The 27,250-nt window shown below is 37.7% G+C and overlaps 1 protein-coding gene across 10 annotated transcripts in view; it reads left to right on the top strand.

The window, feature by feature from the left end:
• Positions 1-24,839, top strand: part of LOC105232719 (protein encore) — a 64,865-nt gene extending 40,026 nt beyond the window's left edge. For 5 of the 10 annotated variants that reach the window (XM_049458981.1, XM_011214515.4, XM_011214518.4 and 2 more), the window contains 13 exons: positions 8,983-10,081; positions 10,132-10,288; positions 10,356-10,506; positions 10,568-10,903; positions 10,970-11,193; positions 11,416-11,790; positions 15,237-15,625; positions 15,681-15,856; positions 15,922-16,245; positions 16,318-16,771; positions 16,935-19,090; positions 19,527-19,626; positions 19,687-24,839. In XM_049458981.1, coding sequence (XP_049314938.1) covers positions 8,983-10,081; positions 10,132-10,288; positions 10,356-10,506; positions 10,568-10,903; positions 10,970-11,193; positions 11,416-11,790; positions 15,237-15,625; positions 15,681-15,856; positions 15,922-16,245; positions 16,318-16,771; positions 16,935-19,090; positions 19,527-19,626; positions 19,687-19,751 — 6,006 coding nt within the window. In that variant the 3' untranslated portion in view covers positions 19,752-24,839. The remainder of the gene's footprint in view (positions 1-8,982; positions 10,082-10,131; positions 10,289-10,355; positions 10,507-10,567; positions 10,904-10,969; positions 11,194-11,415; positions 11,791-15,236; positions 15,626-15,680; positions 15,857-15,921; positions 16,246-16,317; positions 16,772-16,934; positions 19,091-19,526; positions 19,627-19,686) is intronic. The other 5 variants (XM_029553057.2, XM_029553056.2, XM_029553058.2 and 2 more) reach the window with 5 other exon arrangements.
• The last annotated feature ends 2,411 nt before the right edge of the window (positions 24,840-27,250 follow it).

The raw sequence follows: 27,250 nt of genomic DNA, 5'->3' as shown, positions 1-27,250 counted from the left end.
AGCTTTTTTGTTCATTCTCTTATTAAAAGCACATGTGAAGTTTTTGCTGTAATCCTCTCTACAATGCTGAATTATCGATTGAGACTTGTTGAGAGAAATGAAATTTTCGCATTCGAAATGTGTTGGCTTTATACATAGGTTTTAATCGGTTGCATTTGTGTGTGTTTATTGTTAATATAGGCAGCGTGTACTAAACACATAAGCGAATGGTATTCCATTCTTTCCTATTAATAATCAATCAATTTATAATCAGTAATTATTGTAATATATTTATTGGTAGCTTTTGCAAGCGCTGTTTAATAATTCATCATAAATAGCATGTATTTATTGTAGTGTAGCCTTTGATATTTGTCATATGTGCATAGTTGATGAATATCCTTTGAAAAGCAAATTCAATTTAGTCACTTATTTAGTCATATTATTGTATATACTATACATAAATACAGGTATATGGACATTAACTTTTATTTCCCCTTTTACTAATATGCTGCCCATACTCCAAGATTTACCATATCTATCAGTCATGTAATAATATTATTAAAGTCATAACCATACATACCATTACTGCCACTTACATAAATTTATTGTGTACTTCGACACCAGTCATTTATAGCTTAAAATAAATTATTATGTTTCATTTGAAATATGTAAATGACTTTTTATTGAAATAAAGCCTTTCGACTTTCTATTTCTCCTGTAATGTGGCCTAAATGTAGGAAATATTTATTTCTATAAACTCGAATGCTAATAAAAAAATAGCCTACATTTAGGCTAAATTACAGGTTATTTTAATAACTAACAATATATGAAATTCATGAATTTACATGAAAGCAGTCTCTTGTTAAAATTTTATTATAAAAATGTAAAGTTGTAAAGAAAAGAGAAAAATGTAAACTTCAGCTGCATCGAAGCTATAATAGTGGTCGCAAGTTTTTTATAATATAAAAGGGTATAAAAATTTATATATCTTGAGTATGTATGCAAAAATAATATGCTATAGTAATCACATATTATCAGTTTATGAGAAGGTTGCAGCACCGCACGGACAATAAACTCTGCGAAGTTTCCAAAAGACAACTTGTCAAATAAAAGCGTTTTCCATACAATGACTTGATTTGGATCGGTCAGTTTGTATGTCAGCTATATTCTGTCGTGATCCAATCTGAACAATTTGTTTGGAGAATGTAGCACTGCATCGCATAATAATTCATGCCAAATTTCTTAAGGATATCTTAACAAATAAAACCGTTTTTCTTACAAGACCTTGATTTAGATCGATTAGTTTGTGTGGCAGCTACAAGCTATAGACGTCCGATATTAGCGGTTTCCACAAATGAGTTGCTCGCTGGGGAGGAAAAAATATGTACAAAATTTCACAGCGATATCTCAAAAACTAACGGACTAGTTCGCGTTTATGCAGTCCCCAGCAATAGTTAAAATATAAAAAATAAGCATTATTTGAATAACTCTATCTGCGCGCGTGAAGTTCGTCGAATTGTAATTTAAGCCGAAACTAATTAATGCACAAAATCTAAACACATGATATTAATTACACTTATCGTAATATTTCCAAATAGTAAATCTGAACAACAACACTCTAATAGTCCAATATTTTACATTATTGACATTTCGTTGGAAACAATTTGCCATAACCTTTGTAATAGAGTAATAATAATTTAATCATTCATGCAGACACACACAAAAACATTTGTGCATACCGTTAAACGCTAACGGTATATCTATATGTATATGAGAACTTCCGCACTGCAAACAATCACTTCTTGGAATTAATTTCATGTCATTCGAACATTTTCACGGAAATAATACCACTCGTGGTTGGCATTTGCCCTGCGTTTGAATAATAAACTCCCATGCATTTGTAATTGTTGTGTGTGTTTGTGTTGGTTGTTGCAAAGTAATTGCGCCATATTCCTTTGCTTAGCGTTTAAAGTTCAAGGTTTAAAAACTAGCGCAAACAGCTAAGCGCTGAAGGAGCACAAGTTTGCATAGAAATCACATTGATAATCTGCATAAATACCGAAGTCGCACTAAACTTCCGCCGCCCCTCAGCTCCCTGCTGCCTGTTGTTGTTTGTTTTATGTTGTTACTCCTTTCTTTTTCCGGCGCTCCTCTGACACATATCCAGCGGCTCCACCAAAGTGACAGCAACAAATTGTTTTTCACTCCGGCCAAACTTTACTCAACTCTGGAAGTCACTTTACGCTTAGAGAACCGTTATTTTATGTGGCATGTGCGGTACCTGTGTCGCTTGTTTATCCATACTTAGTATACCGAAAAAAGTGCAACAACAATGTTGGCCATAAAGAAGATGCGCACAAAGCTTGCACATACTACACATCAAAGTATATTTGTTGGTGTGTGTAGGCTGGTTTACATTCGCCGTATTCGCATATGATTTCCTCTTTACTACTAGATTTGCAAGTTCGAAAAACGCTCAAGGTCGATTTATTGATTTTTCCACTCTCGGCAGCAAGAGCAGCAGCAGCAGCCACAGCTGCAAAGCACGAGCATATGCGAGCACACCCTTAGCCATGACTGCCATTTGTCGAAATTGTAAGGCAGTCATCGTTGTGCTTGTGTGCGCTTGTATATGTGTTAATATCTGTGTTTGTGTGTGTGCATGACAGTCAACAAGAGCCTACAATAGCTACTGCGCGGCATATCCGTTAGTGACGATGCTGTACTGAAAACGAGTTGATTTCACTTCGTTAACAAAGTCTGTATCACGTTTTTTCCGCCGGAAGTTTCCTCTGAAATCAGGTCACTGTAAATATATTTACGATATTTGTTTAATTATTGATATTATTTCGTTACAACTTGGCAATTAAACGGATTTACACAAGAGGGAGTGACAGTTGAGTTTCAATTATTATTTCTTCGTAATATCCAGGGTCCTAATTGCTTTAAAATTGATTTCCAAGAGTTTTATTAACTACGTTTGTGGACTGTACGTTTTGATTTCAAAATGTGTTATTTCGTCTTATTAGCGAAATTGGTGACCGTAATAAAATCAAATAACGTAGATTCATACCACCGAAAGTATTAAAAGCCAGGCACATTTTCAATCAGCCCAATTTAAATTGTCTCAATTTTAAATATTTTTATAAATATATTTTATATTAAACATGATATGAATATTTTCCTCAAAATATATTTTTTCGAACACGGCAATACTCAAATATGGCGTCCAGGTCCTCTATCTCATTACCCTCGATGCCTTTGTGGCAGCCAGTGGAAGTGAAGTCGCTAGCTCTGACGACAGGCTTTACTGCTGCCTTGCTTCGAAAGGCACTCTGTCTACATTATTGCGGCCATCCTTGTAGATGTTAAATAAGTTGCGTGTAGCTACCTTACCTTTACGCCAACTATCTTTTAGTATGAACAATGAAGAAGGGACATTTGATTCTTTTGTCGCTACTCTCAGACTAAATCGTCAATGTTAGGCATTTCAAAATTGTTAGGTTCTTTTGACTGGGTTGTGCTCAAAGGATAGCCTGCAGCCACTTTTCAACAACAGTAATAGACTTTACTGTCCATATGGATTAACAAGATATGGTAAACTTATTTAAACTCAATGTAACTTTTTTCTTTTCCATACATTACATTACAAAATTCGTCAATGTTTTCTACTGAACACACTGACACAATTTGACAAAGCATAAAAGCAAACATGTCCGGCACGAGCTGTCAAAATTACGTCATTCCTATTGGTATCTTTGTCTTAACAACCATCAATAATTTCCATTGCCGTAATATTCCTTGTGACTAATCGGGCCTTAGGCGCCTAATTAGATTTAATTTAGTATAGAAAAGTTTGGTGTGCAAGTTTGCTTATTTAATCCTAAATGTAGGCCACGTTTTTTAAGATTTCTCATTGTTTTTAATACCTGCATACGACTATGAGCAAACAATATTAAGACTTTGTTCATAATTTTAAAATTCTTAATTTATTCTTCAAAATCTATGTTATTCCCTTCAGAGTAATCCCACTTGGCCCCAATACCCTCGTGCCATCGTTTTTTGCAATCTTGTTAAAGTCTATTTTTGGAATATACTTCAATGTGTGTAGCGATTCACGTTTAAAGTCTCAAAACGGTTTCCCCGGAGCGGTCGTTTGAGTTTGCTGAATAGCCAGAATTTACACTAAGCCAAATCAGTCGAGTATACTGGCCGAAAATTTGGTGAAAAACTCACAAAGAATCACTTTAGTAAGCAACGGTGCATTATCGTGGTGCAAAAACCAAGAGCTGTCGGCCTATAATAATATACGAGTATAATAATAAACGCATAACACTCAATAGGATTCCTTCTTCACAGTTTGACCGTCTGAAGGAATTTGGAACTCGTCACACCTCGATAATCGAAGAAAACTGTCAACATAGTTTTAATTTTTGACTTGCTTTGACATGGTTTTTTCGGCTTCGGTTCACCTTTGCCACGATATTCAGCTGATTGTTCGTCTGTTTCCTGGTCATAAACATATATCCAAAACTCATCGCCAGTAATTATACGATTCATGACATCCTGGCAATCGGAAATCATTGTTTCACAGACATTAACGCGATTTTTAGTCATTTTGGAACCAGAGCGTGCTCTAACTTTTCTTAAGCCCGAATGATCTTTCAAACTAGTTTTTACTGACCTTTCTAACGATGCCAGTAAGATCTCTGACTGCTGATCATCGATTCTCAACCAATTCCTTTATTTTAATGACGTCTTGATCATCAGTTAATGTTGATAAGAAAAAAGAAAACTCCAGCTTTTAATTTTAAATAAAAAATTCATTCAAAATTCTGATTTCAATATTTCCATTTGGTAAAAGAATAGTTTTTAAGCTCTCAACCATTTTTACTGACATCCTAGATGCAAATATCGTCGCGAAAAATTTATAATTAATTTGAAATTATGTTAAAAATTAAAAACTTAACCGGTAATGCATTTATAATTTCATATGTATGTGTGAGTATACTATATGTCCTACCTCAAGTTCTTCAATGCAGATAAATATTATTCGCCTACTTGGCATTAGTAACCGAGTGAACGATTGCCTCGATAGTTGCTGAGTAAATAATTTTTGTCAACAACACTCGAGAAAGTGTCAGATCCTCAGCGAAAGCTTCTATAAGCATTATATTGGTGCGCCTACGTCATTACTTGAGCAACACTAGAGTATATAGTATATGAGCATTGGTATATAAAATATATACGTATGTGCATATATGTATACATACATATACACAGGTGCCTAGGCGCATGCAAAACACAATTAAAGTGTGAAAAATACAAAAGAAGAGCAAAGGAAATCGAACCGAACAGCACGACAGGCATGTGCCACATCAGTTAGGTAGTAAACAACAACAACAAACACATCGCTTTAGGTGTATTTGAGTGGTTTATTGCATGTTTGTTGATTGCAGAAATCAAACACACACACATGCGCGCATGCATACACTAGTGCCTAAGACCCGATTGAGGTTCCAACTGCCGCATTTACATGTATACAAATATGTATGTATGTATGTGTGTGGTTTCTTTCGTTTATCGAATATGTGAGTGTGCTATGCCACCTATTGTTTGGCACATTAAGTCTACACCTTACACGCCCACTTGAACGCCTTGGCGCAATTCCGCCAAAGGGCACAGGTGCAATAGAACAGTTGAGCTGGTGTTATTTGGTGATGATTCAAGTTCAAAGCCAACTGAATTATTGTGGCTAATATATGTACTTAGCATTTGAATCGCCAAATCACACGCAAATGTTAAAGAGTTACTCGAACCATCATATGATTGCTGGCTAATCGAACATTCTATTTAATGCAAATTTATTTCTTTCTCCAATTTTAAGGTTTTTTTCGAGCGAGAATAAATAGTTTTGAACTGGAAGCATAGTAATTCTGTTCTTTTTTTGTGTATTGAAAGTTTTGAATGCAAAATTATCATTTAGAAGAACAGGGAATTGAAAAAAATTTTAAAGAAATGTCGTACGGCAGTAAATTTGAGCAAAAGTTTAGATATTAGCCAAACGTACAAAGTTCAGAAGTCTTTGGTCAAACACTGGTCTAGACACCCAATCGATCAAATAAAGTACCGTAATTCTCTTTCTTGTTTTTTAACCTTGTACGAGGTAATAATTTAATATAAATCCCGAAAAATACTGGTTAAAACCCTGCTAACCGCCTATTGTATTAACTAGCAATATAGACGACTATTGAGTCAGTGGACTACCGATTTTACTCATAGCACCAAAAATCTTGCGTAGAACCTTTCTCTCGAAAATTCGTAACGTCGACTCATCAGATGTCATCGTCCATGCCTCTGCACCATATAACAGGACGGGAATAATGAGTGACTTATAGAGCTTTGTTTTTGTTCGTCGAGAGAGGACTTTACTTCTCAATTGCCTACTCATTTTGAAGCAACACCGGTTGGCAATAGTCGAGGCTGATATAGTTGATGAAGTTAATAATGGTTCCAAGATAGACGAAATTATCTACAACTTCGAAGTTAAGACCTTCAATAGAGACGTAGAAGCCAAGTCGCAATGATTGTTTGTTTGGTGACAGTAGATATTTCGTCTTGGCCAGAATCGACATACGCCAGCAGCTGTACACTTCTTTAAAAGATTGTACCTGCCTAGAAAAATTCGGAGACCGTGACGAGATGGAAGAAAGACCCACAGTATTTTAATACTCTCTGCATAAATAAGTTTGTGGGGAGATATTTCGTCAGTCCAAAGACTTTCGCCTGTGTAATCATTTTTATTTTATGAATTTTACATAGTATTCTTCAACTCGATTCGATATTTTAACCTTTCAAAGTATCTGCCTTTGGTAATATGCGAGCTGTAAGCATATAATTTGACTTGGCGCCTAAGTGTAGGCAAAATTTAAGTTTAATTATCCTATTAATTCACATACCTAAAGTAAATGTTCGGCTGACTTTAGGACAACCTTTATTGATTGATGACACATATACAATATAATTCTCTAGTTATATAATCAAATATTTTACTTGTTAAGGCAAACTATCACAAAATGGTCGAAAATCGAAGTTTAATTCCAAAAGGTTGGCTTAGTCAACTAATGGCGGTTCATGATGTCATCACTAAGTATTATTAATACTCATGAGTAACTTAACAATATAAACACTAACAACCAAACTATATAAATGTACAGCTAATACATATGTACATTTGCATATATGTATGTATGTGCGTGCTTTGCTGCACAATGGTGAAATGCGGCATTTATAATGTCAAAAGTCATTTGACGTCAGCAAGCAAATGTGTCCCAGTGCACGACACCACAGATTTCCAGGAATTTCGCGTAAACATTTGCGCGCAAACAAAGCGCCAGTTAACACACACATACACATATATATTAAAACACTGTGCTGCCCACGCGTAAACAGGTCGCCTGGCGAGTAGTCGTCGCAGCCACAAGGGCAGACGGTCAGGCTAGTCATGGCTTGGGACGGAAATGGGTTAATGTGCTGCTACCCGCTACCCGCACATAATTATTACCACATACAATACATATCTATATGTCGGTGTATGTGCATTAGCAATTACACGCAAGCCTCTTACCAACGCATAATAAAAGCCGCTGCATGATTTTGGTTGTTGTTTTTTGTGAATTAAAATAAAAAGGCCTTCGGGAGGTCGTGAAGCTTGTTTTTGATTTTCGCTATGTGGAGTCATTTGGCTTTCAATTTGCTAGTGCTTTGCTTTATCGTTGTTCAAGGTCGTATTGTAACTTCGCACTTAAGAGTTAGTGTGTGTGCGTGTGTCTCATCTCCCCAGCGAAAAATATTTGAACTACCAAAATTAAAATCTTTTTACCACAATATTACTTTTATGAGCGTTTAGCTAGTTTAATGGCGATTTTATTTGGGATTTGCAACACAGGTTTGTAACGTTGGGCTGAGTAGTTTTTAAATGTTCAAGAAAGACTTAACAAGTGTGAGTTGTTGGGGTTAGTAGGGAGATAGTGCGAGAGATGGTTTGGTATTGGTAAAAATATGTTTAACAATGCTTCGGTACTGAAGATTTTTTCTCATCAAACCGACGGGAGAAACACTTGAAATTTTGATCTTTGATTTTGAAATTCGAGTATGATCAAATTTGACCCGGACACATATTTTCAATCCTTTTAGCAAATCTTTATTATCAATTTTAATACGAGTACCTGACGCAATGCAAGCACAAGATGCTCTTTGTAACTTGTATTAGCCTCGGATGGGATGACCTTTTTTTTGGCGCCTTTCGGTAAACAGTTTCGCCATGCGTTCGATGAATGTAGAAGCGTCAGCTTCCTACCCAAAACATTAAAAAAATGCATTGATCTATAAGATATGTTAACATGCCTTAATATCTCTGTGATATCAAACCACTTTTTAGCATTTTTTCTTTAACTTTTTTGATGTTATCTTCATAATCAGATGTGAGTGGATGAACGATTTGCATTAGGCAAATTTTCGAAGACTTCACCATACAGTAGACTCCCAAATACTTCTGCAGCATTTTCCGCAATTCCCTAATCGTGATTCAATTGGGAATATAAAATTATTACCAAACTCGTTGAAAATTTTTTTCTCATGAAGTTCAAATTACACACGATCAATTCACCAATCTACGCTAATAAACCAGACCGGGTCAATTTTGATCCGATGATAATTATTAGTAGATACCAAATTTATGATGATTATTAACAAATTATTTCACTGACAACCGCTTCTATCGACGCTTCAGGCTTTATCGAGCCTTAAATGTTTTAAAGTTCTTTAAGAGTTGCAATTTTTGAATACTCGAAGCAAAAAAAAGATTCAAAAATCATATTTCCAGATTTTAAAATTTAAGACACTAACACTAAAATCAGATTTGCCAATTTTCTGAAAAGTTCTTTTATGGCTCTAACCTCAAAAAATTGTACTGTTCAACTCCTATTTGTTTACTTGTTACAGGGTAACATGAAGGGCAAGCATTTGACGCGCAGCCACGCCATGCGTGAGGCCACATCGCCGCCACGCACTCCAACACCTCGTGCCGAGCACGGACAGGTGTCACCGAATGGTCAATCCTCTAACAATTACCAGCAGCAGCAGCATCATCATCAGGCGCAGCAGCAACAGCATATGGATGGCAATGAGAATGCACACAATAATAACAGCAATGGCAGCAATAATAATAACAACAACAATAACAACAAATTGCATGCACAATCAAATGTGGCGCGTGGCAATTCGCCGATCATCGAAGCGCCTGCCGTCATAGTGACCAGCCAGCATAGTCAGCAGCAACAGCAGCAACAACAACCGAACGTTGCGCTCTGCAATGAAGCTGAGTTCCCCAAACTGACACCGCCGAAGTCGACTAAAGGTGGTGGCGGCGGTGGAGGCGCTGGCCAAAGAAACAGCAATAATAACAACAGCAACAACAATAGCAATAATAGCAACGGTGTAACCGATGGCAACAACAAACTGGAATATAACAACAATAATGGCAGAAAAATTGCAAACAGCAACGGCAGCACCGGCGGCGGTAGCGCGACCAACTATGATTCAACCAAGGGTGCAGCCACAAACAATAATAACAACAGCAACAACAAACATCAGCAATACAATGCAAGCAACGCACTGCATCAAGCGCTCAGCGTAGGCGAGAGCGCGGCGCGTGGCGGTGGCAGCAGTGGTGGCGGCGGTGCTGGCACAACGCTACACAATTCCGGCATGAACTATCAGCTAAACACCAACGACAACCCACAGCAGTCGCATCACCAGATCGCCTACGACAAGGAAAATCGCTGCCCACGCAACGATAGTCAGAATAGCAGCATGTCGAATATGCTCGATGACGAAGCACAACAACAGCAGCAGCAACATTATGAGCGACAGGGTGGCGGTGGCAGTGGCGGAGGAGGTGGTGGCGGCGGCAAGAAGCACCGCACCAATTCCAATTCGAAAGGCAATAAGCCGCGTTTGAAGAATATTGGTGGCTCCTCGTCGGGCAGCGTTGACGGTGGCAACTCGATTAGCAACAATACATCGGGATTCATATCAAGAGGTGCGTAATGGGAATGTATTTAATCAATTTAATCTATTCATAATTTTTAGTTTTCAACAACTCAGAGAACTCGAGCGAGCAATTCACAGATCATGGTGGCACCGATTTGTTCAGTTTCTTCAAAGAGACGCTCAATAAGCATCCAAAGGATCGGCATTTCCTGCTGAAAGTGGAGAAAGACCTAACCGAATTCGTGTTGGAAAAAAGGTGAGCCAAAACCAAATCACTTCTTATCACTTATTATATTGAAAACAATTGTAATATCTTTTCACAGTCGCGGTGAGTTGCGCTTCCCACCGGCTTCATCATACAATCGCATGTTGATACATCGCACAGCGGCCTTCTTCGGCATGGAACACAATGTCGACACCGAAACGCAACAGTGCGTTATTGTGGCAGCCACCAAGAACACGCGCATACCAGAGGTAAGTCTAGCAAACAATACCGTTATATTCTGTTATTATCATTATTCTCACTCACTTGCAGATACGCTTCAAGTCGCTGGTGCGCGATCATCGCGACGACACACGCAAGTCAATACTGAAGCGCGACACGCACAGTTTCGATGAGGCGCGTCAGAGTAGCTACTTGTGTCCGGATCGCGGCAGCATGCTCGACCGCAAAGCCAAGAGCTTTGAAGAACGCGAGGAGGACTATGAGCGCGCGCGCAGTCGCATTTTCAATCGCAGTCAAAATGACAACGGCGACGGCATGGACGATGGCTACATGAATGTCAGCTGGACGCAGTCGGTGGAACAACAACAACAGCAGCAGCAACAACATCGGCCTCGCCCCAATGGCAAGATGATGAAAATGCAAAATGTAAAATAAAGCAACTTTTCGACTAAGGTATTACTTTCAACTAACCTTTCTTTGATTTCTCGGCAGTCAAACGAGTCACGTGATGGTCGTTCCGGTGGCGGCGCAGTTCCCAAATCACACAACTACAATAACTACGGTGGTGGCTCGTCACAAGGTGGTGGCCCACCCATGATGCGCGGTGACTCGGCGAACTCGGGCAAAAATGGCGGCGGTAGCGCGCGTTGCTTCTCGAAGCAGGATTCGGCTGGCAGCACAAATACGCCATGGCGTTTGTCACCATCCAGCAGCGGGTAAGTTTACTCCACGCGCCGTATGGAGTTAAAGTTTCGCTAATAGGAAAAGATCCAATTGAAAAGCTTCTAAGCTCCATACTTTATAGTACTGAAATTCAACTAAATATTTAAACTTCTTTACTACATTATTATGATTATTATTATTACCACTATTATTATTGTATTATATTATATGATATATTGCAACTATACCAACAACTGCCACAACAACAATCTTAGTTATAAAACTCAAACACAATCGTTGTATTCCGATTCGGTAACACCTTCACCAAATGGTTATTGTAGTGAGGATCAAGCCGCGACGGAGCCGTACATATTGACAACGGACAGAATGACCGTGTGTCATCTGCAGTCACCAGTTCACCATATGCCGCCACACCTGCATCTGCAACCGACGCTATTGTGTGGTGCTGGCGTTATGCCGGCGCATTGCGCTGACGCTGCGTTGACGCCAACGCCGACGCCATCCATGGAGGAAGGCGTGCCGCTGCCCAGGCGTGGTCTGGTGTGGGCCGTCACCGACATTTCAAGTGTGCCCAAGGGCAGCGTGCTAATCAATCCGCAAACATTGCAACCTTTTGTTAACCAAGACGGGTAATTTACAAAGCAAAACAAGATTTGAAGTTTTTATTTTTTTTTTTTAATTATTAATCCTCCTGTGCAAGAAGGAATGTTCGCGGACGCACAATCACAATCGAAAATAAACTCATAATTGAGTGCAGAATTACACTTGTATATGTACCGCTAGCTACATCCCTGTTTACATTGTGCTTTTAGTTAGAGCAAAAGAGTCTTTAATTTGACTCTCTTAATTCACTTAAAGATATAAATATAGCTGTTATCTTTTTTAAATCACTTGAAAATATTTAATGAATTTTAGGTTAGGTTATGTTTTTAATTTGAATAATTTTACCTTATTTGTTCTAATTTTATATATGTTGTCCATCTTGAGTAATCAAGAATATATATCGTCACCTGAAATGCAAAATAACGTATCATCAAAAAAATCGAAATTGAGTGTCTTATTGATTACGCTTCACTACTTCAAATTATATACATAATATTACATATGTTCAACATTTTCTGGTTCTGCGGTCATATGTAAACCAGTCTTAACCAATATTAATATTTTGTTTCACTCATGTTCGATTTTATTTCGTGTTTCATTCATGCCACTGTAAATTTCTGAAAATGTTACGTTATTTTGCATTTCAGGTGACGATATGTACATTTGACTATTGGAATCATTCGAAAATACAGTTCGAGTCAGCAAAAGTAGTCTATAATATCATAGATCAAAGAAAATTAGTAACATCCAGTTTTTTATTGAGAGATATCATTTGATAAAATTTGATCTGGGCTGTTCCATTTAAAAAAAACGTAACAAACTCATTTTTTTTTAATATTCTGATACAATCTTTTTTATGTTCATGTAAAGTTTGATTTCCATATGTGGATTAATGTGCTTGGCAGCTGAGATTTACTTGAAATGTTATGTTTCCAAAGGAATTACGGCCAGGGGATGGTTGAAAATGATGCAAAAGTGTTCTGTGTCTCCAAAACAGGTATTTGAGTTGCTCAAAGCTTTCACAAAGCCATCCAAAACCTACCTCATGCCATCCACTGTGTTAATGACGATACATTAAAGTTCATTACTAGTGATAAGACGTGGATTTATGAGTATGACGTAGAAACTGTCCAACAGACTGGCGAATGGCGTTCCAAAAAATGAGCCGAAACCGAAGAAACCAAAATTCGCTGATTCGGCAACATCAGCCGAGGCTTTGAAATTGAATTAGGCAATGCTTGTGCTGACTCAAAATAAGCCCATTTTGAAGGCGATCAGCATCAATATCAATCCACACATTTTTCGGGTATTAAATGTGTCAATGATAGAGTCATACAACTATCGGACCGATTTTTAGGCCAAATACGAAACGAAAGTCATCGTCCAACCAAACCGATAATAAATACTTGTATTATTATACTTAATTTTTTTTTATCCGGGGCAAATTTGATCAGTTGGTAAATATGGGTGAAAATGTAGTCAGCGAGTTTTACTTTCGAATGTTCTGTTCGAATTAATATTCTAATTTGGCATTATACTTTTAATTTCGAACTCGAAAAGCAATTAAAATGTTTAAGAAAGCATTTCAAGTTTTCTGTGATTGTGCGTCAGCTTTCTGTTGAATATGTAAAGTTTGCAAAATGTTCTCAGCTTATGCGCACGCTACATTTATAACGGCATTTTACAAGGCTCTAAATTAACGCAATTCATACTCATTGTGTAAATAAACATATGCACATCTTTCTAATTTCAAACATTCCGAAAAAAGGGATAAGTCCATTGGTGAACATTATGAATTTTGTGTGGAATAAACAACTGTGTGATTGTATCTAACGAGAGAAGCGTGAAAAGTGATACTAAAGTTGAAATAACTAATAAGAGAAAATAATCCGAAACTTATGATAGTCGGGTTTAATTCCTGTTGCTGAAACAACAGTAACATTACATAGTAAATATTTTTTATAAAAATTCGTTCTTTGTGTTTTCGACTTTCGATTTTTCCTCGGGCAATATATATGTATTTTTTCCAAATAACAGGGATCCTGCAAATATTATGTTTTGCTGAAATAAATTATTTCTTGACCTGACACTTTTTTCAAAAATCACATTCATTCGTATTCATTGATCAAAGTGTTTTCTCAGATTTTGTCTTTGTCTTTATTCAATATAACACTTCACTGCAAAACGACATTTTCTGGGTATCGCGCCAAACCATTTTGTTTCGAGAAAGTGAGTGATAATGAAAAAAGTAATTTCGAAATATAAAGTTTCTATTTTTTCGAAGATCCAGTTCTCATATAGTATACGCCATTGAAATAAAAAGTGATAAGAAAAGTAAACCCATATATTTAATTCTTAGTAATATACATCCTACAATGATAACTGGAAAAACTCAGTTTCGCACTTCGAGATCAAATACTAAACTAATTTCGCTAACTTCGAAAAACAAAGAAATTTTCTGTTAACTTATGATTGAATCTCTCGAAATAAATGTTTGGTCCAATACCCAGCCGTTAGCTGCACAGTGTTATTGTTATATTTTCGTTTGATTGATGTACGAACTTTGAGCTCTTTGTGGATTTCGAAGCTACTCTGTATTCGTGTTGTGAATATTTATTTAGTCTTTTCATGACCCACGAAGCTTATCATCCACACATGCCACACTGCTTCCAAACATTTTGCAAACTCTATATTAAAACTCATTTCTGCTCTGCCGAAATTAATTTGCATAAACTCTTAGCTACACTTGATATGCTGAAATTGTTTTCGTAAATTATCTGCCAATAACAACAATAATCAAAATTTTATCTCAGAGTCAACACCAACGCATCAAAATCATCCTAACTGTGCAAGCACTCGGCAACGCTTCAGACAGACTGCAGCATAATTTTTTTTAACTTAATTGTTATAAATAATAATGCAAATTTATAAAAAAATATTTTAATTACATTAAAATATATTAATTAAGTTTTAAAGCATTTTTTGTAAATATTTGGCTTATGTGAGACAGTCTCTTGTGTATATGTTCAAAAAAGATTTAAACAATTGGAGGCATCATCGAACAAGCACACACATTCGTATTGATAAAAAAATTAAAATGTATTTTACAACTTTTGGTCACAAGAAAAATGTAATAAATAGAAAAAAGCTAACAATTGTGTAATTAAGTTCCCCGAATGTAAATACATTTTAATTTTATGTCACATTTTGTATTCATAACTGTATTTATTTGTGTTAGTTGCCTCGCAAGCACCGCTACAACTTCTCGTCTTTGTCAATATATATGTATTTGTTTATATGTGTGTGCAATAGTAACAAAAACGGAATCTAAGCCATGCAATAAATTCATAAAACAAATCTCCTTGTTAAAATATAAGTTTTCAAACACATTTACACTGCTTCTTACGCTTTTTACAAGTATGTGCATAACCTCTTTAACCGTACCTAACCTATATTTAATATTCTTTTGTAGTTCAATTTATCACTTTGACCCGTCCAATCTGCCACCCAACCAACAGGCCACATACCATCCAAATCAGGGCAACAACACCGCCAATTATGCACAACAACAATCGCCACAACAGTTGCCGCAGCAGCAACAACAACAACAAGTGCTGGATAGCACCACAAAGAAGAATAAAAGCACACAACAAATGTCCACACCTTCGCCAGCCGAATCGCCAGCAGCTACGCCAACGCCCCAAACTCAGACGCATTGCATGAGCGTCGCGTGCAATGAAAGCGCCGCCACCGTACCGTTGGCCGAGTCTGTGGCTGAATCCTCTACACAAACGGTATCCATGTGCGGCGACGTCAACTGCGACGGCATTGGCTTGGATATGGCGATCAACGCCACCGAAGGTAAGCGATTTGAAGATGCATTGAAAAAAAATTAAATGTTTTCCGTGCTTTTCAGAAGCATCTACGCAATCGGGTGCTGATGAATGCGACAACACCTCGGCCACGGGTTGTTTGAGCATCACCACCACAACTTCCACCAAAAGTTATGACCGAATCGAGGTGCAAAAGTTCAAAAATCAAGCCACCAGTCCGAATATACCAGCGGAAAAGGATGAGCTGCCGAAGCGTGAGGTAGGCCAATGCAAGAAATTGCTAAAATTGCCCATAAAATACGTTACTTTATCTCCACACCACAGAATGCAACAACTTTGGATGCGCCAAGTGTGCGTGAACTGCAGCCGACAACGGTAACACAGCCACCAGCACAACCACCACCACCCAGTCAAACGCCAACGAGTAGCGTCAATGTGCAGGTACAACGCGAGACACCACATTCGGCGCGCTCAACACCCTTCAGTACCAACGAGTCGACACAAGCGAAAAATCGCGCTTCCGAAGAACCCAAGCCCACAACGTGGACATACACGCAAAGCTACCAGGCACCAGATGGTTCTACAGTCTTTCACACCACCACCACACCCAGTGGTACGCCGTACTGCACCACGACATATCAGCAAGGGGTAAGCGCGAATTTTCTAGTTTAACTGTAGCTTTAAAATTGATTATATTGACGTTGATTTAAAACTCCACAGCCTGATGGTAGCGTTTATGCCATTCCACAAGGCATGGTCTATGCCTATCCACCGCCAGTTGTAAGCCACGCCCCACAGAAACAGTTGAAATGTCAATTCAATTCGTTGTCTGTTTTACAGGAGGGCGAAGTGCAGAGCTATTTTATGCCTGTATTTGATCCGAATCAACCGCGCACCGATGCCACCGGTCTGATACCAGCTGGAGCACAAGCCATATATCCGGCGGCAGCGGCAGCAGGCAGTACAGCTACAATGGTACCCGTCGCAGCCGCTTATCCAACCGCACAATTCGCCACGGCCAATGGTACGCCCATCTATCCGGGTCAATTGATATATTCGAGTGATCAATTTGTAACGGGCGCAGCTACAGTCGCTGCAGCAGCACCGGCGAATGGTCAACTGCAACAGATACCGATGACCACCTATCCAATCGGACATCCATATGCCTATAATAGTAAGTGTTGATAAATATTGATGAAGATGGAGTCGAATAGAAGGGATTATGTGAATATAGAACTAATAGTACATGTAAAGCAAAGCTGTTAATTTTTATACGAAATATAAGTAAAGGCTTCTTCGTAATATCAGAAAATACTTATTTATAAATTTTCTTCCAGGCTACTGGGGTCAACCGATGACATACTACGTGCCACAGCAAGCGCTCACGAACGCTGTCGCAGCAACGCCACTCCTACCAGCACCGCCACAGCCACAACCACCTACAACTGCAACCGCCCAACCCGTGGCCGGACCACACATTACTAGCGGTATCAACATCGCGAATGGCCTTGTAGCAGCCACGGCGGCGGCTGGACCGTCGTCGAACACCACCGTTGGAGCTTTAGGCAGTGGTGGTAGCAATGTTGGTGTTAGTGGCCATCACGTTGTTAACACCACGGCGGCCACGAACAGCTATCAAACACACAGCGGCACAACATATTTCGGTACAGGGCGTGTAAAGCGGCCGACATCTTCACATTACACCAATCATCAGAGCAGCGGTCATCAGCTAGTAACAGCAGCCATCCCAAACAACGGCAGTGCAACTACCACATATCAATTGGGACACGCAGTGCCCACCCTCACGCTAGCGCCGGCACCAGGTAGTGCAGCAGCCGCAGCGGCAGCTGCAGCAGCAGCAGCAGCTGTGAATACAACAACCGATCTCAACGTTGGCAATGGAGCGGCCCCAGCTACAGCCATGTATACGCTGCCCCAACATGCGGCACTATTGCATGCGAATATCTTTCCCTATGCGCCTGCCACTGCTGCTGCCGCCGCCGCTGCCGCCGCAGGTGTTGCGGCCGGCACACCACCAGTACACGCATCTGGCGTTCCACCAACGGCTGCGCCACAAATAGCTGCGGCCAGCATGGCTAGCGCGGCAGCTCATGCACAACAAACAAATGCTGTGATCACCCCATTCTATGCTCATCACCCGCCCATTACAGCTGCCGCACATCCCACGCACGGCAGCTCCACCGTACACACGCCTGGACCAGCTGCCATACCGATTGTCGACCCCAGCACACTGACGGCCATCTCGCACCCAACACCAACCGGTGCAAACAGTTCAAACAACGTGACGCCCGCCTACAGTGGCGGCGGTAGCGCTTCACAGTCCGCGCCCAGCACGCCACACTCTGTACCTACTCAAACTGCACAGCGCAATCCGCCACTCTTCTCCACACCACCCATTATGAACTCAAATGGCGGCAACAACAACGGTGGCTACAGTGGCAGTTCCACACCGCAGTACTACACGGTCAGCGGTGGAGCAGATGGTGGCACAACGCTTATGAGCAGTCCACATGGCAACTCGTATGTGCAACACGAAAAGCGCAACAACAATTCAAATATGAGTGGCAGCAAAAAACCGCCAGCGTATCCAAGCAATTCATTGAGTCGCCAGAACTCAACGTCCTACAATGGCACCGCCAATGGCAAACCGCCTCTATTGGGCGGCAATAACGATACGCGTGCTTCACCAAACAGCGGCTACCAAGGCTCACGTCCGCATGGCATGAATAAGCGCGGCGGCGGCGGCGATAAGCCACAAACGCCATTGCTCAGCGGTCCACCAAGTTACGGCAGCGGACCAAGCATGCCTGCCGTAAACAGCAACAACAACAGCGGCTACCACGTACACCACAGCAACTCGCCATCTGATGCCAAGCCACCAATACGCTTGAATGCAGGCGCAGCAACGTTCCGTCAGAAAGGCAGCGGTGGTGGTGTCGCCTATGAATACAGGCGCAGCGCTTCACAACGCAACTCGCCAGGCACTGGCAACTCCAGCAGCAACGACAATAGCAACAATACATCGCCGAATAGTATAGTCGGTTCGAGCGGCGGTGGTGGTGCTAACACACCCAATTGCTATGCCGCCACAGCAGCAAGCGGCTACATAAACACTGGCATCGGCATAGCCAGCAGCGGTATGGTCGGTGGTGGTGATCATCAGACAGTTGCAACCGCAACCGGCACACCATTGTACATTACACCAGCGCGTGGCGCACACATTCCACCACAACTGCAACACGGCGGTATGGTGGCGGCCGCCGCTGCTGCTGGCGGCACGGCAGCCGGTCTCGCGGGCACTCAACAAGCCACCACAGCAGCGGTGTTAGGTGGTGCTGCAGCGGCGGAGGTGGCGAATGCAGCTGCTGCCGCCGTAGCGGCGACTGTCGCGCATCACCAGCCGCTATTGAGCGCTTATCAACCGGGTGCATCAGGTGTCTACATCAAATACGGTCAAACCTATTATGCGCATGTAAGTTAATACGAAGATATACATAACTGTCAATTTTGTGCATCCGTTAGTTAGTGGTTTACGACAAAAATTACCAAAATTGTTTAAATGCCTTAAATACAACTCGAAATCATCAGAGCTAAATAAATTTAAGCATATCCGTCTGTCAGTCTGTCTTCATTTGCATGCTAGTTAGTGTATAGTATTAGAGATATCGATCTGATACTGTGCATACGTGATTTTCTCCTCAAGAAGCTGCTCATTTGTCAGAAACCCCAATGTCGGACCACTGAAAGATCCAAGTAAAATTCTTGTATGAAAAACTTCTTTATTTCAAAATATATCTGTGTTGAATTTGTCCAAAGAAACGTGTTGAGATAGAACCACTATGGCATATAGCTGTCAAGTTATTTTATGGAAACTCCTCACTATATGAATCTTTTTATCCTACTTTCAGCCCTCAGTTGCTCTACCGAACAGTCGCCGATCGCCCTCGACCGAGTTGCGGCCTGCAATGGCGCCCGTAGCTGGCATGTACCCAACCATGATGATACCAGGTAAGCGAAATTCTTTTAAGACCCAAAATTTGTCTAAAACCTAATAAAAAAACATTTCAGCTGCTCCACGGCACACGCAAGGACGTCATCCGAATCCCAACTACAAAGGCAACCGGCCACGCTAGACACTGCGCTGAATGCAAGACACTATCCACAACAACAGCAAAAACAGAAATTCAGTGCAAGCAAGAGGGCCGCCACTGCAAGCTACTGAACTGGAGGGATACATGAAAACGATGACGCTATACCAAAACCTAAAACTAAGTTTAAGCTAAAAAAAAGTACCCTAACCTAGTAAAACATATGCGTAGATAAACAATAATTTAAACATAAATGAGCATATTAGTGAAAAACAAAGACATAAGGCAAAGTAATATACATACAGTAGCAACAAATAAGAAAGAAATGCAACAAAAAATCTAACAGACAGAAAACGGCCATTCGTGACCACACATACAACAACAACAAGATGAAGAAAGATAGCTGCAATAAAACATAAGAGCGAAATTTTGAAAAATATTTTCCGGGCCATTTTACAAAAATAAAACAAAACAAAGCAAAATCGAAAACAATCACATACACAATTTTGGCATACATATACAAAGAGGAAATTTTCGCAAAGAAGAACACAAAAAGACAAACTTCAATAGCCAATAGCCAATTCAAAAGCATTGCATCATACAAACTAAGAATCTTCCACAAGCATAACGGTAAAGAATTCGAAATGGAGTACATCGTATACTGAAATATGTCGTGCCATTGCTGAAAGATGCAAAATTATAAAATTAAATACATACATACATACAAGCAAAAACGAATACAAGGTAAAAACACGAAACCATAGCTAAAAACAAAAACAAAAAGTGAAAATGGCACACATAAAAAGAGACTGGCTGACTTGAGTTGCAATTTTGCAGTGCGCGCTCTTGCGAGGGGAGTGTGAGTAGGATGAATTAATCATTAAAAATTCACGCGTATGATTTTCAAAAATATTTATTTTTTTTTTAACTTTTTATACTTTATTTTTTTGGATTTGTTCTTATATTTTTATATAAATGGATTAAAATTAATTATTTATATGTATATTATAAAATCTTTTGTGAAAATCCAAAGTAAAATGTAACTTTTCACGCAGCATGTCCTTAAAAAGTAAACAAAACTCTCTCAAAAATTGCTTTAATTTAAAGTTCTTGAAGTGTTACTAAGCGCAGATTTCCCGAACGCATCCAATAGACGAAGACTACCGAGTGTGCATGCACTGAATAAAAATGAAAACGATGCCAACTCAACCGCAGCAGTCAGTCAAACAGTCAGTGTCTTTTAAACAATATATATTCATTTATATATATACATACATATATATATATAAATATAATTACACGATAAAGTAATAATAATTTTATAGTATGTAAACAATTTTACTATACATAATAATAATAATGATAATCCTAAAGGTAGACTTACATAAAAGAAGAAGAAGAAGCTGTGTAAACACCTAGTAAATAATGAAAGGCGAAAACGTGTACTAAATTAAACTTAAAACGAAGCAAAAACCTGTAATGCATAAATCTAAATTCATAGAACATAAACGTACGTATGTAAATCGGCTGACTACTACTACTACACACACACATATTCACAATTTTCTACAACACACACAAAGAAATCTAAATCGAAAATGTTAAAATCAATTCTTCACCACAACTACAGCGCAACACAGGGTACATGCATAGGCTTCATAAGTAGTGCGTAGGCGTTGCCTGTGTAACGGTTTGTAAGTTGTACGAAAGCTTTAATAAATGTACAGTAAACGCGTTGAGAACAATAAATTCTATTCAAAACAAAATTACTAGCTTATAGATTGTTTTCTAACTAAAATATATTATTATTAAGAATTTTACACATCTGGCAAATGGGAAACGAAAAAAAGTAAACTTTGAAAGTTTTATTCATTATTATAAATGTATGCGAATTCTAAAAATGTTTCATAGTTTCGAAAACAAAAAGTGATAGACTATATTTAGAATAACTGCCGCCCGCATGGGTAACGCCTACTGAAATTTAAACGCCCGAAAGTGCGCTGTGGTTGAGAAAGTAATTTTTGTCTTTGTTATTTTTTTTTTTCTTTTTTAATTTTTATTTTTAAGTGTAAATGAAATTTTCGACTTGACTGCCTTCAAAATTCTTTAGTTTAACAAGCACAACAACACATACTACAATAGCTCCAAACCGACTGCTGACGAAATTCGCATACCGATTGGCATACCGACAGCTACACATACTCGTATAGTTTACCACATAAGCTATATACTTTATTTATATTAATTAAAATTACATATAAATAATTATTTAATAATATAAACATATATACGCAAGTATATGAAAAAGAAAAGCAACAAAAACACAATGAAAGTCCAATATTAGTGAATATGTTATTATTATTTATGTTTATTGCTATGAAATTTATTTAAATAAACTATTAATATTGGAAAACAAATACACACACTTGCTAATTAAATTAATAAATTAAATTATAGCAAAATGCGAGAAAGTTGAAAATTCGCTTGCATACTTTTAGGTAGTTTTCGAAACAATTGACATTTTTCTACACTTAATCAGGTTGTTTTACTGCGTTGCAAACTATCCATCTATATTGAGGCAATCGTGAAATATTTGGTGTGGCACGCGTGAGTTGTGATTTATTTGTGGAGCTCTGGCGGCTTGATAACAATTAATGCTTATTTTATTGATTTCTTTATGTACATATATATAATTCTATCCAAGTGGGAGAAAATGTAAAGTTACTCTTTTCACTCGACTTGGATTGAAATATGTATGTACATTTATGCAAATTACCTCTATTTTCACTATATTTTTAAGGCATATATAGTTCAGTATCTTACCATTCCAAAATCCACATTCTGAAATTATGGTTTTAATTAAAATCATTCAAAGTTAAAAAAATTACAAAAAAATCAGCCTTCGAGGTTCATTGAAATTAAATATACGAAATCGAGTCTTTTTCTAACAGTCGTTATAAAAATAAATACGTAAGCATTTATAATTAATTTCCTTTCGCAATTCAACATTATCTCGTTCGGCTACACGTTGGGGTTTATTTTTTTGCATTTTTATTGCACTGAAAGCAATGGATTTTTCTCAGATGAAAGAAAAAAGCAAACAAACATGAGAAAATGTTGTGAAGAGGAGGTTTTATTTTAAGAAAGTTAAAAACCCTGCATTATTTATTGAAAACTAGTTTTTTCTATTGGTTTTGTGTTCAAGCGACTGTTATAGTACGACAAAATGCATTAGTATTAGTTTTTATACTTACACCTAGACACGGTTTGAAAGGTAAAACAAAATTATCATGGTTTTAGGCGTTTCAAAACTTGAATTTTGTTTCATATGCACACTTTAATTTTCATTTACATCCTTCGCACAAACAATCGTCTTATCATTTTCTGAAACCTAGCATCCTCCATAAATCAGTGTATAATGTATGTATGTATGCATTGTACGTAATATTTGCATGTCTAAATGTAAATACAATAATTTACATACTAGTACAGTTATCTACAAGCCAAGTACATATGTAGTATATGTTAATAAATAATTAGCAAAAATGTATGTATGTACAATATTAAGTGGAAACAACGCGAAAGGCATGGAAAGTATACAAGAGCACACTAGTGGAACGTATTCACATAGCCAGAAATACAAAAATAAAAAAACTATGATATATCAATTATTAATATCATACGAAAAAAGCAACAAAAACAAAATTTCATAATGATTTTAACTCTTATATGAAAATTGTAGCATAGAACATAATACCACATACATAAGGGAAGTCAATAAATCATATGTGGAACGTAAGCTTACCGAATTTCTAACTAACGAACAATACATAACAGTACACACATTTTTCTCCATAATCTTCAATTATCTACTGTAACTTCTACTTCTAAACAATTTACGATTCTTATGACAATTTGCCATGCAAACTACGAGCAATACAAAAATCAGCAACTGCAAACCGTTAATGAGTAAGTGTGTGAGAGAGAGAGAGAGAGAGAAAGCGAATAGAACCGAAGCGAATCAAAATGCAACCATAGCCAATTTTAAGTTGCCGTTAAACCGTTAAAACAATAACTAAACCGATAGTGGCAGTGAAAAAGATGAAGATATCACAAATTATAGGGATCTTATGCCTTCGACACCCTGAGGGCCTTCCACAAAGTAACCAAACAAAAACTGCCTATCCACACAAAATGGATGGATGCCAACGGAAGTTTCAATAATATGGCAGTGATTGTTACACACACACAAACACAAACGCACACATACATGAGTACATATGCCTGCGTGTCTCTATGTATGTGTGACTCGGCGTCAAGTTACTACTGAATACTCAAAACGAAATAAATATTCCACACTGTTAGCACTTTTCTGTTTTGTTCTCGTTAATTATCTAAAATTTTCTGTTAATTAATTAACCTTGCTATCTAACTAAGAATAATTAAATAATAAACCTAAATATTGTAGCTATTGAATAAGTTCTTAAGTGATGGATGAATGTATGTATGTATATGTAGATGGATGTTTAGGGTGGTGGACATAGGGGAGAAGTGATGAAGCTAGAAGCAACTAAAAGAAATGAGAAAAGAGAAAATGCGGACCGAAAAAAGTATTATAAATAAATTAGTATCAAGGCAAAGGCAAGTGAAGGGAGCAACGGGTGGACTTATACACACATATACATATGAGTACATACCTACGTATATAAGAACATAAATCAAGTATATACACACAATTACATAACTGCAATATACTAAAAACAAAGAAGAGCCGCAAAAATGATCGGTGCAAAATCATGATGAAACACAGAAAAACTAATGTGAGAAATAAAGGGAATCATCTCATTGGAGCATAATGAGAAAAAACTTAAAAACAGTATGTGGAAATAATATAAAATACAAATAATAATGATAGTGAAGAAGTATGCAATTAAAGCTATTCATAATGCAAACAAAAACAAAACAACACAACAACTTATAATGACAATTAATTATAAAAAGGTAAAACTTATTACATAAAAAACAAAAAAGTATATATCTAAAAAATATTGAATATAATGTAATTATTTATTTTAATTTATATACACTAGAGAGATAAAAATATATATACATATTAATTAAGTGAATTTTAAATTGCGTTTAATTTCTTTTTCGATGAAAAGTGAGCGATGAAGACGTGAGAAGGTAGAACTACTTTAGTAGTGAACTGGCGTTCATTTATAAAAACTCTATCAGATATTACTCCCCAAAAATCTTTGATAAGGCAAATATCCGGACTTTTTGCTGACCACTCTAAAAGTGGCATTTTTGGACTCCAACATTTTTTAGTAAGAGTTACACTATGGATCGGGGATTACTTTGCTGGAAAGTCCTATTGTTCTTGTATAATTGCCCTGCAAATTCTATTAATTCACTATCGAGCAAATCTAAACTCATTGGTGCATTAAGCAGCCCATACTATTATAGAACCTCCGCAGTGTACTCGAGAAACAAGTGCGCCGAGAGTTTTGTGTATGGTGCCAATATTTCTTGTAACCATTAAGTCCTTCGAAACTGAATTTTTTTTTCGTCCCTGAACACCAAGCTTCGCGAATCTTCATCCCAAAATTGGTACTTATCTCCAAATGCAAAAGGAATGCTTTATGTCAAGGCAGTAGCGAATTCAGAGGGGGGAAATGAGGAACACCACTGCGCTGATTAGTACCATCCATGAAGGGTTAGAAAGTTATTAATTGTATTTCTTTGGCGGTTGAGTATTGTGCAAATTCCTTTTATTTCAATTTTAACTAAACCTAGTGCTCCTGCGCACATTCCGAAAGGCTTCTTCCGCGCGGCATATTTGCCCACAAATCCACTAGAATTTTATTTTAATTTTAAATTTTGATTCCCAAGTATTTGTTTAGTGAAATCAATTCAAAACGCGTCTCTAACAAAAAATATTCGACTAATGAGAGAGGGAATTAATTGGTAGTAATAATAACCGTATTTTATAAAAGCAATCTGCTATAAAAACAAGTGTACAGAATGTACAGAACGTATACACATATAATTTATATATTTAAATTTTTTCAATAAATTATTAAAATTATCTAAATCTAAATTTAACACCCTATGTTCGCTAACATAATACCAATTTCTATTTAGGAGAGAATATCGTTTACCTACCGCAGGCAATTGAGTGGTCGTGTGCATATTATCGTTTACCATTAACCCTTATTATAGTTGGAAGAAGTGCCACCCCTCAAGAACATTTGTTATATAATTAAGCGATTTCCTTATGTTTCAATTCGCGATTTCTTTTAAAAATTTGAGCAATGCTCTCAACCTCTTCAAACAAGGCTTTCCAAATATATCAAAGGCGCCTTCAAGTAGACTGGTTTCTGTAGCCTTCCATAAATAATAAACCAGTTCCAATTAACGACTAACGACAACTATAGCCAACGTTAAAAACTGTATCATACTTCGGCTGCAGGATAAGATAAATAGACGACGATTGAAACGCGAAATATTAAATTTAAAAATTCCCGTTATTTTCAGCACACACTTCATTTGTCACGTTGTCTTTTTCTCAGTGCACTCACAGACCTCCAAGAGTTTCCAAAGAACATCTTACTATAATCTCTGATACAAACCTCATAACCAGTAACGTTTCTGAAACTATCTGTGTAAAAATGTTTCTGATTTGCTTACTTCAAATTGCAAGGCAATTGCAAAGAACATTTACTGCGCCTATGAGTATGCTTTGAAATGTGTATATTCATGTATTTAACATTGGCAATGAATATACATACATATGTATGTAGAAATTATTTGAAGACAATTGAAGTCTATAGACCACACAAAATTTCCGGGTTGTTGAATTGATAAAAAAAAAATTGAGACATTATTTTGTGAGATATTTTATAAAAAAAAGTAAGGACTAGCTAAGGTCGGAAATATTGCAAGGATTAAAGCCAGGTAAATCTTTAGGTACATAAGGCATATGCCTGTTACCTATATGGGGTCTAATTTTTTTATTAATTCTCAGCTCAATTCTTAAAAAAATACACGCTCTCAATTTTATTAAGATAACTCACATATTGGCTGAAGAATGCGGTATAAAGTCACCCGGAAGTTCGAAAATCTTTATATCAGGCACATGGGGGCTAAGGCAACTCGATTCAAAAGATATCTCAATTTTTACTCAAGTTACTAAACTTACACGGACGGACGGACAGACATTTTCTTTTACGATTAAAGGTTGAGCTTTGACCTCGAATAACTTTTGAACTGGTCGACAATCCTTATTCGACCTTTTTTGTAGATCTTTGAATTTCCTACAATGATAAGCTGTCATTGCCATATTTAAAATTTTTCGATTTTTCAGACTTCGATCTGGAACTCTGCACCCATTCATACACAAACTGAACGAACACTTTTATGAAAAATTCTTTCCTTAGTGTAAGTATCTTTACGGGATTTGCCCTCGGTTATAACTTAATCTCCTAAGAAATTGTTCAGATCGAATCACTGCCGTACAAACTGAACGATCAGAATAAAGTTCT

This window comes from Bactrocera dorsalis, chromosome 5 (genome assembly GCF_023373825.1).
Source record: "Bactrocera dorsalis isolate Fly_Bdor chromosome 5, ASM2337382v1, whole genome shotgun sequence".
Classification (NCBI taxonomy): domain Eukaryota; kingdom Metazoa; phylum Arthropoda; class Insecta; order Diptera; family Tephritidae; genus Bactrocera; species Bactrocera dorsalis.
The sequence above is the reverse complement of the archived record's forward strand: the minus strand, read 5'-3'. Positions and strand labels throughout refer to the sequence as shown.